This window comes from Sapajus apella, unplaced genomic scaffold (assembly GCF_009761245.1).
Source record: "Sapajus apella isolate SASKATOON/1434 unplaced genomic scaffold, GSC_monkey_1.0 scaffold103, whole genome shotgun sequence".
Classification (NCBI taxonomy): Eukaryota; Metazoa; Chordata; class Mammalia; order Primates; family Cebidae; genus Sapajus; species Sapajus apella.
The window spans coordinates 1,441,189-1,453,439 of record NW_022437043.1 but is presented as its reverse complement, the minus strand read 5'-3'; the positions used below and the strand labels follow the sequence as shown (position 1 = coordinate 1,453,439).

The window sequence follows — 12,251 nt, the reverse complement described above, 5'->3', positions numbered from 1 at the left end:
CAAGGAGTAATTGGGGCCCTGAAGAGAGACACCCCAATCTGCTATCCTCTCAGCCGCCCAGCTTAATGCACTAGGGAGGCTGACGGGAAAAACACCGTGCAGGAGGCTGAGGAGTGGTGACTCTGGGGCGGGACTCTTTGAGGCCCTAGGTGACCTCTCCGCCCAGGAACCCGCCCTCCCCGGGCCCGGGCGGCTGAGCTGCGGGCGGGGGCGGTGGCCCAGTGCTGCACCCGGCCTGCGCGTAGGCGGGCGGGGCTGCGCGTCCCGGCTCCCGGGGCGGGTAATATAGCGGCTCGCTGAGGCGCTGGTGCGCGGGGGCAGCGCGCGGCAGGCAGGCTGGCAGGCGGGCGGGCTGGCTGGCAGGCAGGGCTGGGATCGAGGCCCAGAAACCGGAGCAGCGGGCACCAGGGCGGCCTGGAACGGGGCGAGCGCCATGAGCAACAAATGCGACGTGGTCGTGGTGGGGGGCGGCATCTCAGGTCAGTCGCGGCTGTGCGCCCTCCTTCCCCTTCGCGCGCTCGGACAGGTGGCCGCCTAGGAGAGGCGCGCGGGGCGGCCATGGGGCAGGGGCTGACCCTGGAACCCCCAGACTCTCCAGGCACGGGCGGGGTTCTAGTGGGTCCGGAGGGCCGCGCACTGAACCCTCCTTTGGGGGCAATTTTGGGTGCGTTCCTGGACGCAGAGGCCGGAGGCTGGAAGCCTGTTGCAGGTCTGGGGCCAGATTAAACTTCTTCCCCCAAGGAAGGCCTTCGCTTGCTGGAATTGTCGAAGTCAGGGAAAAGGGTTGGGAAGGTGGCACAAAGGTCAGTCATTTGCTCCAACTTGAACTGAACACTCCGCACCCTCACTTGGAGCAAGCATGTGCCACATCGTATTGTTGTCCTGACATCAGGAAAACGACCTTGAACAGAAGAGGCTGGAGCCTGGCCAATCGATTGCCAAAGACTTTTCAGGCCCTCCTGATTCTCTGAGATTCTGTGATTGTCATGGATCTAACCCGAAGCTGCAGTGTCTTCTTGGCAAATACGTGTTTTCCTCTTATCCCTCTCCCACCCGCACTGCACCCCACCCCACCCCACTCCTAGCGCAGGATGGCCAAGCTGCAGCTTTGCTTTCTGGCCTAGCCCATATTTGGCAAGGATGGGGACAGAGAGTACCCCCTCAGCCACAGGGGTCTGTGCACACCAAGGGCACCGAAAAATAGAAGCCAGAAAAAGGGAGAGGGGTGGTGGGGGAACTTACTCTCTGTGGAGGATGAGGCAGATCATATGGGATGGGGTCAGTGGGAATCAGCATTGCTCTCAGCTTGGCCTGTTTAATGGTCCCCTGGGCATGCTCTGGCCCACCTCCTAACGCTGCCTGGCACTTGAGCAGTAATTAGGACACCTCCAGACCCAGTAGATGTGTTGTCTAAGACTTGCTCTAAGGAGTTCTCAAGTAGCCTTCTGGAAGTAGGGGTCGTGCTCCCTGAGAGGAGGGCAGGGCAGAGTTGTTCTGACTCTCCTATGGCTGGAGAAAAAACCAAGGCTTTGAATGTTTGGTGCTGACCCTGGTCCTGTGCTCCTGCCTCTGCTCCAGCCTTCCTCCCCTTTGGATGGGATCTCAGGCTACCATGTCTGTCTAGCTGGCTCGGGTGAGCTCACCCATGCCAGGCCCTGTGCCTGATGTTGCAGATACAATAGATGGGTAATCACAGCATGCTGACGTTGGCCAAGGCTGTGTATAAATTCAGTTTTCTTTCAGTATTTTTGACATCTTCTCTCCTAGAGGAACTTGGACTTAAAAGCATACCTACTTAGGTGTTTTAGAAAATATTACTAAGTGCCTCTTGATGCTGCCTTGCATAACACCTCATCTTATGAAAGCTGAAGCTTCTATTTTCAGGCCCCCAAAGTCATTTTCTTACGAAAATGTGTCTGATGGGTTCAGATTCTTCTATTTTCCCTTAGTGATTTGTCCCTTTGTGATTCATACTCCAAACCTTCAGGTTCAATCACATTACTTATGTTAGACTCATACGGAAAAGGTAGATAAGGGTTTAGCTATTTTTGCAAGCAGTGGTGAAATGTCTGCATTCATCCTCTTAAACTCGGATCAAAACGAGGTACTGCTGAGTAGGTCTGGCTTTTCTCAAGAACATTCCATGGAACAGGCATTGTTCTAAGAACCGGGAAAGCAGGCTTCCAAGGCCCAGTCTTGCTCAATGCTTTATCTGCCACACAGGAATAACACCAATTAGTCATTGCTAGATTACAGGGCAAGTGAAACAGTGTTAGCAAAATACCTTTTCAGAGTCTGAAATATGGCACAAGTCCCTCAAGAGTTTTACCCATTTATTCAGACAATAGGAATTGAGGGAGGCTGTGGTAGTGGATTCAAAAATGAATCATGTTGTTCTTGCCCTGGAAGACTTGTCAATTCAAGAAGAGAGATGGGATGCTCAGACAATACAAGGCTGAAGGTGGTGTGTCCCATGGGAGGGATCCATTCATTCATTCAATGAACATTTACTTCCTGCTCCACATTTTGTTCCAAAAGGACTAAAATATTATTTATACAGGGCCATTGTTCCTGGGACCCTCACAAGCTGATGTGGGAGACAGTCACAAATAATTACTACTCTTTGGCCTATGATAGGTGCTTTAGTAGTGCGTATAAAAAGTTCTAGGGAAGGTGATTGGAGAGAACATCAAACTCTGAGAAAATCTGAGAAGAACTCACAGAGTTGGTGACATCTGAACTACATCTTAAGGGATGAGTATGAATTCAGCAGACTAGATGAAGAAAGCATTTTAAACTGAAGAGCAGCTTGCGTAAAACCACAAACGTGTGAAGGAACATGGTAACATGTTTAGGAAAACTTAAGAACTTCAGTGTGGAGAGTTGGCGGAGGGATCTGGTGGGACAGAAAGCTAGAAAGGTCAGTTGGGATGAATTGTGGGGTGTCTTATATGTCAGAAAGGTTTCGCTGTTTCTGTGGTTAATGATTAGCACAGATGATTTTTTATTCACAAAGTGCCATGCATCAAATGACATGTGTCACATCAGGTGCTGATATTAGCAAAAAGAGGGATATGAAGAAGAGGGAGAGAAGGTTTTGGGGAAAGATAGGACGTCTAGAGTTGGAGGTTCTGGGAGGACACCCAGGGAGAGAAATCTAGCAGTAGGAAAGAAATTGGGGTTACAAATGTGTACGACAGAGGTTTTAATAGATGAAATGGCCAAAATCAAGAGTGTAGTGTGTAGGATTTTAGAATTAGTAGGTGACCAACACAATGATTTATGTTTAAAAGTCTCTGGATTTGACTCTGGGTTCTAAACTTTGTTAATAATTAAACTTGGGACATTCTGGCAACTCCCTGATAATTTTCAAAGCTGTCAGCAAACTTTAATCACTCCCTTTGGGATAAACAGAGATGTACTGGGAGGATAGCTTGTTAATATATAACTTTCTTTTTCGATATTTTAGAAGTTCCAAGATTATTGTAGACTAGCTTTTTAGAAATGTGCATGGTTTAGAAATAAGCATTCGCTGAAATCTCTTTTACCCAAGGGGCAGGTCATCTCCAGAGACTTGGCAGAGCAATGACATATCCCACATGGAACTGGACAGCAGCATGTTGCTTCTGTCCCACGTCCCTCAGTTTCAGTGTTTGGGTTGGTGGAACCATGGGAACTGTGTTTTGCAATTTTGGAATAGCTCTTGTTCAATCTCCAAAAGCTAAAAAAGGCAACTTGAAGCAGAAAAAAGAAAGTTTTGGCCAGGCTTGGGAGAGGCGATTTGGTCATTTGAGGGTGGCCGGCACTTGTTTGAGATCCCTGGAAGTGATGGAACCAGACTTCCAAATTGTAACCAATACCTAGCAGGTGATCTTTGTGGCAAGGAGAGCAAGCCTAGCTGCAGGCTAGAGGTACTGGCCTGGGCAGGGAATGTTAGAGATGACTCACAAGGGGTCATGAGTTGAGGTTTGTGGTGGGCAGATGTGGCTCATGTGTTAACGGCAAAGCCTCTTTCTCACCTTTGTGAAGAAAAATAGAGAACTTCCCTGGGCTCCTGTAACCCACTTGAATATCCTAAAAAAATAATAATTATATGGATGTGCCTGGAAATTTGTGTATCCTAGTCAAGGAAAGAATACACAGAGGTAATACAGTAATATTAAAAGAACATATGCTTTAACTTGGAAGGCTGAGACAGGAGAATTGTTTGAGCCCAAGAGTTTGAGACCAGCCCTGGCAACATAAGGAGACGTGGTCTCTAAAAAAATAAAAATAAAAATAAAAAGTGGCTGGATATGGAGGAATTCACCTTTAATCCCAGCTACTCTGGAGGCTGAAGTGGGAAGATCGCTTGAGTCCAGGAATTCGAGGCTGCAGTGAGCTACGATCATGCCATTGTACCCCAACGTGGGCCACAGACAAAGATTGTCTATAAGAAAAGACTGGAGTGGGGAGAATAGGCTTGATTCATATTATTCAGTGTTAAACAAACTGGTTATGAACCTCATTTCCTATGCTCACCTATGTGGAACCTTAAAAGGTACATAACCTTCCTGTATTTCAGCTGCCTCATCTTTAACATGAGACTCATAATGCCTTCCTGGCAGGCTTGTTTCAAGGATTGGAAAAAATGCACATGTAGGACCATAAACAGTGATCACTTTGGCTTTGGCTTATAGTTGCCATACTCTACCTTTTTGGAAATATATCTTTCTTTGTCTTATAGAGTTTATCAATCTAAGGGAGCAAGAAATGGGCATTTCTAGGTAGTCACTTATTTTCACCAACCAATAGTTTTTCTGGATGTGCAGCATAGAGGTGACAACAGGATGCTATGTATACATGTGGGCATCAGTTCAGCCTCATCCTGCCTCAGCCCGTTCCTTTATCTCCCTGCAAGAGGCCTGAGGAACTCAGGCTCACCTTAGGCTCTGGGACCTACAGGGTTCCTCATTAGGAGAGATTTTGGAAGCCTTAGATCTGTACTTCAGCCTCACCTCAACCTGGCTGTTATTCCAGTTCTGATCTGGTCTTCATTTTGGCCACTTGATTCCTGTCTTAACTACAATAGAAGATAAATGCATTAATAATAAATGATATTCTTCATTTAATAATATTATTTAATAATAAATGATAAGAAAGGTAGCATATCAAGCATTGTCTACATGTTGTGCAGAGTGTTAGAAGCTTGATTAAAATGACAAAAGCTTTGTGAAGGTTAAGAATGACAAAGCCTGGTTCTTTCTGCTTGATTCTAACACACCTGGGACACAGTGATGGGGCCGGTTGGTGGGCTGTGTGAGCACAGCCAGTTGTCACTAGAGTCACAATTTCTAGGCCCTTATGTGTCAGATGAATGTTAGAGATGGTTGTGGTAGGGGATTCAAAAATGATCATATTGCTCTTGCCCTGGAAGACTTGTCAATTCAAGAAGGGACATGAGATACTTAGATAATACAAGGTAGAAGGTGGTGCACGCCATGGGAGGGGACCATTCATTCATTCATTATTCATTCATTCAATGAACATTGAATGAATCAGAAGTCACCAGGGCAGGCTTGAGATTTGGCTTGACCATTGACAATGGCCACAATTTCCTTCTCCTCTGACTGGGTATTGAGGTCTAGGCTCCCTGCCTTACTCACAGGGGCAGTGGTAGAGCACAGGGGTTAAGAGCAGGGAATCTACCCTGGTTTCACCACTAACTAGCTCTTCCACCTTGGGCAAAATAGTTAACCTTCCCATACCTTAGTTTTCTCATTTGGAAATAGGGGTAATAATGGTATCTATTTCATAAAGTGGCTGAGAGGATTAAAAGAGAAAATACATGTCAAGTGCTTGGGTTGTGGCTTGGCATTTGGCAGGCACACAATAGATATTGGTTATTATTGTTCATCAGGCTGACAAAACGTCCGCTAGCAACTAGTGGTCTGACGTGCCTGTGTGCCAGCTTCCTCACTGTCAAACTTTGTGTTGAGAAAGTGGTTTGTGGCTGTGCATGTGAATGCACTGACACACATACACACATGAACATGCACACACATGCACACACACTCATGGAACATTAGCCTGTAACAGGCATGCTGCTTCCAAGTCCTGTTTTCTTGGCTTGTATATGATTTACTAACACAGATGATGTGAGAAAGTCAGCAGCTTAATTTTTTAAAGAAAGCTCTAATTCTAATTATTTTAATAAATATTTAAGAGATAAATATGTCAGAAACTATAAATGCAAACCATTCCTATATGAAGAGGAAGGGGGATAACACAGCTGTTAAACACAAGGGCACTGGAGGCCTGGGGCTTGAGTTCAAATCCCATCTGTTCCCCTAAATGTGGAACTCGGGCAATAGTAACAGTGGTTAGTTTTTTTGTGGAGTTCAATTTCAGGTGATTTTCATTTTTTTCCATTTTCTGTAATTCACAGATTTTCACAGTAAATATGTGTTATTTCTGCAATTCATGTTTCCAGAAACACCATACTCTTCCCTTGCTAAAAGAATTTCTCAAAGTATAAATCATCAAGATGGAATGTGACTGCATCTTTCATTTATATCAGTGGTCTTTCTTCTTAAAAATATTTGTGGGAATTTTTGTTATTAATAAATGTGGTTACTGGCCAGACGTGGTGGCTCATGCTTGTAATCCCAGCACTTTGGGAGGCCATGGTGGGTGGATCACTTGAGGTCAGGAGTTCAAGACCAACCTGGCCAACAAAGTGAAACCCCGTCTCTATTAAAAATACAAAAATTAGCCAGGCATGGTGGCGCACACCTGTAGTCTCAAGCTAGTTGGGAGGCAGAGACAGGGGAATCACTTGAACCAGGGAGGCGGAGGTTACAGTGAGCCGAGATTGTGCCACTGCACTCCAGCCTGGGTGACAGGGTGAGACTCTGTCTCAAATAAATAAATAAATAAATAAATGTGTCTATTATTCTTCAATTTATCCTTCTGCAAAAGATGCCCTGCTAGATAGCAAAAGCTATTCCGAAGAGCTTGTTTCTTTAATTTGTGTTAGTATTTCTTCAGACAAGTTTCTTCAGTTTGTCTTGGTACTTCAAAAGTGGGAGAATGTCCCTGTGCTAACTCATAGAATGCTCAATAAATGTTAACTTTGTTATTTTTACAAGTTACTAGGCAGTACTTAATTGAGGGCACTCTGAAATCTTGCAAGATCGAATACTCGTGTAGGGTGCAAAAGTGAGCCAAGCTGAGGAGCCATGTTCAAGTGTATTGTGTCTGAAAAACGAGTGTTTTCAGCCCCATAAGAGAATGCTTTGGAAATTTGCTCAGGTTAAATGTGCAACATTACGCTTTTGCAAGGATCTCATTCATAAGCTGGGCTTAACTTATTAGTAATGTGTCTGCGTAAAAGTTGTTATTTCCCCTAAGAGGAGGACATAATGGTATAAAATTTCTTCCTGATTTTGAGCATTCAAAGAACAAACTTCTTCCAAGCTAAAATATGCTTTGCTTTAATAGAATCATTGGTGACTGAAGATGGAAGCTCTTTACAGTTTTACCTACTAGTTAAGATCGCTCGGTTTTACATCCAAGAAAAAGGACATTTTGAGAGGGCAAAGGGCTGGCTCCAGACCTCACAGCCACTTCTTTTGAATAATACTATTGTTCTGAAGGATAAGCCCTCAGTGTTAGGAGAAAATGCAAACAGAAGGAGAACCTGATCAAATGGTGCTGGGTGAGAGGTTAGAATCACTAATACTTTGAATGCACTATTTCAACTTTCTGTTTTCATGTTCACAAAATGGATCCATCTTTAGCGTCCTCCATTAACTCAGTAAATAAAGATACAGAAAGCCAACTCCCTGTTACCAATGTTTCCCAAGTCAGCATACATTTATTTACTGAAGGAAGGTATAGAAAAAGAGTAAGACTAAGTTCCTACCCTCAGGAAACTTAAAATGCAGATGGAGACACTAGACTAGCACACACATGCAATAAGGAACAATTAAAAATAACACGTAATTGAATTCTGAACTGTGTCACCCAAGGACTAAGTTAGAAGAATCATTAAAGGCTGCAGGAGTTGGAGAAGGTCTCATTAAGGGTGTAGAATTTAGCAGATTCTGAAGAACAGTCCAGGTTTGGGAGGGTGGAGAAGAGAGAGGCTTTAAAGATGGGAGGAATCGTTTAAATCATAGGGCCAGAGGCAGGTGATATTTATTTGTTTAGAGACGGAGTTTTGCTCTTGTTGCCCAGGCTGGAGTGCAATGGCGCCATCTCGGCTCACTGCAACTTCTGCCTTCCGGGTTCAAGCAACTTTCCTGCCTCAGTCTCCCGAGTAGCTGGGATTGCAGGCATGCACCATCATGCCCAGCTAATTTTGTATTTTTAGTAGAGACACAGTTTCTCCATGTTGGTCAGGCTGGTCCCAAACTCCTGACCGCAGATGTTCTGCCCTCCCCGGCCTCCCAAAGTGCTGGGATTACAGGCATGTTATTCTAGAAAGTCCAGCTTGTCTAGAATAAAAGGATGGGGAGACATGTGGAGGAAAGTTAGTAGGAGGCAGGCAGGATCCAAAAATGAGAGACTGAAAAACAAAGTGAATAGTTAAGTTTTTTTGTGGTAGGAAATAAGGAGCCATTGACAGTTTATGCTATAAAGATAAGGTGGACGGTCATCTGCCTGATGGCCAGGGAAGCCAAGACATGGACAGAAATTCAGGAACAGGTTGAGAGGTGATCAGCTGATTATAACGTATTGGGTTATTCTGAATGCCCAAGGGAGGTTTCAAGAGAAATGGGGCTAGAAAGAAGGCAAGAATGAGTAGAAGGAGATCTTCAAAGATGCACTTTGCTTTCTTCATTGTCATTTTGGCAGCCTATCCGGAAAAGAAATATCACAAACAATAACTGATGTCTTCCCTCCAAAGTTTTATCATTGGAATTGAGAGACTTGGCCATATTTATATTTTTTCTTCTTTAAAAAAATAAAAACAGATATTTTCTTCCCAAGAAGAGCTATGACTCAGTTTACTAAATGATAAAATGTGTATTTCTGGCAAATCTCAAACCCAAAGTTCATCTTATTTCTTATATAAAAACTGTCAGCTGGGCTCGGTGGCTCACACCTGTAAGGCCAAGAAGGGCAGATCACAAGGTCAGGAGATCGAGACCATCCTGGCCAACATGATGAAACTCCACCTCTACTAAAAATACAACAGTTACCTGGGCATCGTGGCCTGTGCCTGTAGTCCCAGCTATTCAGGAGGCTGAGGCAGAGAATTGCTTGAACCCAGGAGGTGGAGGTTGCAGTGAGCCGAGGTTGTATCACTGTACACCAGCCTGGTGACAGAACAAGACTCCATCTCAAAATAAAACAGAAAACAAATGGAATTTCTATTTCTAGGTCCTTGAGGAATCGCCACACTGTCTTCCATCAAAAACAATGTAGCCATAAGAAACTATGAGTTCATGTCCTTTGTAGGAACATGAATGAGCTTGGAAACCATCATTCTCAGCAAACTGACACAAGAACAGAAAATCAAACACCGCATATTCTCACTCATAGGCAGGCGTTGAACAATGAGAACACATGGATACAGGGAGGGGAGCATCACACAGGGGTCTGTCAGGGGTGGGGAGTTGGGGAGAGATAGCATGGGGAGAAATACCAGATATAGGCGATGGGGAGGAAGCCAGCAAATCACACTGCCATGCGTGTACCTATGCAACAATCTTGCATGTTCTTCACATGTACCCCAAAACCTAAAATGCAATTAAAAAAATAAAAATATATATTAAAAAAACCCAGAAAACAGAAAACAAAAAACAAAAATCCTGTCATTGAAACCTTTTGTTTTGTGAGATCAGAAAACATCTTCAGGTAGATCTGACCTTTTAAATGTTGGTTATCTTACCATAGTCTCCATTTCATGGCATCTTAAATGTCATATACTATCTAATTTCCAATTTATGTCTGAAATTTGAGCTCTTGATCTTATGTTAGACATCTCTTAGCTAGGCCATTTTTAATTCTAGTCTCCTTCTCATCAACATTTATCAGAATTACACAATGATGCAGGTGTCCTACTAGATCCTTAGTTTTATTTGCTCTCCTTCTAGCTGAAATAATCCTCTCTTTTGCTTAGCCTCTCCAACATTTCTAATGATTCTTTTAATTGGATTTGGAATTCTGACTTCATATTTTGAAGTTGGGGCTACTTTTTATTCCTGTGATCCCAGTTGTGTGTGTGTATTAAATTGTGTGTTGATAATTTTGTCTTTAACTTTATCTCACTTCTTTGGTTTATTTTCCGGTTTTCCACATTAAAGAAACAAGCTCATTGGAAGAGCTTTTGTTATCCATAAAAGCATCTTTTTTCAGAAGGATAAAGTGAAGAATTAATAACCAAATTAGTTAATAACCAAAATTATTTCAAACATTTTGTAAGAAGAAAGACCACTGAGAAATGAGAGATGTAATCACATTCCATCTTGATGTTCTATGGTTTGAGGAATTTTTTTAGAGAGGTGTCAATGTCTTTTTTAATAACATGAATTGCAGAAATAATACATATTAATTGTGAAAAGTCTGTAAATTACAGAAAATGGCAAAAAGAAAATGAAAATCATCCATAATTGAACTCCACAAAACACCATTGTTACTATTGCCACCTATATTTTCTTTATGCAAACTTCATTGTATTTACTGTACTTATTTGTATACCTTTAAAAAATAAACACCAACATATTATGAATGTTTAACCATGTCTTAAATGTTTTTCCATAATTTTATAACATTAGTTCATATGATTGTATTATAACTCCTATAGGAGTTAGATGATTCTATTATAACTCCTTCATCCTATAGTCAATAGGATGATTGTATCAATCTCCTATTGCTGAAAATTTGTGTTTTTTTCAAAATTTCTGCTATTTTCAACAAAGTTGTTATGAACCTAAATTGTTGTGTGTCATTCTGATTGTTTCTTTAGGAAGCTTCCAGAGATAAATGTTAAGAATCCTTTTAAGGCATTTAATAATTATTGCAAAATTGTCACCCCAAGGAAATTTTACCAATTTACCTTATGATGGAACAGTAATAGCAGACTTCTTAGCCATTTCAATAGGAAACCGACATTTCCTTCCCACTCAACCATTCCCCAGACAGTACAGAGATAATCAAGATTCTTCACCAGTTTGTAGTTGTAATTTAATGAAGTTGTAGGCACTACAAATTAAAAACATCTTCAGTATTGTAACATTATAGTGGCGGCAAGTAAATTTTGGTCTCTGTAACATTCAGGAAAGCTGTCTTTCGCAATTATTACCTTATGCCTACCATTATCTACTGGGAACATATACTTTTATAGTACTTTAAAATTTATTGGGTACCATCTAGCCTGTGCTTCCAGAAGTTTGGCATCATTAATTAGATAACTGTTGTGTTTCCGTGCAGAAAAGAAAAGAAAATACCCCTGTAACAAACCATTTTCTATGATTAATTATTTTTACTCATCTAGATAAAACATGAATATCGCCTTTGTTCACAGCCTATTGTAACAGCTGATCAAACAGCTGTTTCATGTTTTACATTTTAATTTCTTCTCTATTTTGCATTCAAATCCTGTGATAGAGTTTAGTTTATTTAGGAGACCCATAAGATATAGTTGACTGTTTCAGAATAGCCCTTTCATGCAGTGCCAGTTAGTCAAAATCAAACAGCTCTTGTTAAGCACCCATGATAAATACACATAAAGGCGTGCACTAAAAGAGTTGTCCTCATTTCATCAAATATATTTCCTTATGTCATTGTTTCTGCAGGGAAGAAAAAGAAATGTGTTCATTCGTTAATTCATTCAGTCATTCAATAAACCCTTATCGACTGCCCTATTTACCAAACATTGGGCTAGGTGTGAGAATACACAGATGGGTAATACCTGTGCCCATCTTTCAGGGGTACACCAAGCAGAAGGAGGCAGACATGTACAGGTGAGTGTTCTGAGGGATGATGGGTGCTGAGAAAGACATGCTTATCTGGATCAGATGAGACAGTGAAGAGGAGGGTGGCAGCTTCACCTCTAAGGCCTCAGAGGCCTTGAAGGAGGATTTGGCAATAGAATTTACTGGAGAGATAACCAGCAAATTCAAATATTCTTCCTTGACGTATGCCTTTAAGTGGTTGGAACTTAAACCTGTATTCTAATGTACATAGAGTGTTGAAATTTCACTTTCACTCTTTGTATAGTGGATGCTATAGTAGGCTATCCCACTACCTTCGGGATCTGC

General features: G+C 42.4%; 1 protein-coding gene across 3 annotated transcripts in view; it reads left to right on the top strand.

Moving 5' to 3' along the window:
- Positions 1 to 257: 257 nt before the first annotated feature.
- MAOB (monoamine oxidase B) overlaps positions 258 to 12,251 on the top strand; it is a 113,205-nt gene continuing 101,211 nt past the window's right edge. Inside the window, exon 1 of one of the 3 annotated variants that reach the window (XM_032258545.1) lies at positions 258 to 479. In XM_032258545.1, the coding sequence (XP_032114436.1) occupies positions 434 to 479 (46 nt within the window). In that variant the 5' untranslated portion in view covers positions 258 to 433. The remainder of the gene's footprint in view (positions 480 to 12,251) is intronic. The other 2 variants (XM_032258546.1, XM_032258547.1) reach the window with 2 other exon arrangements.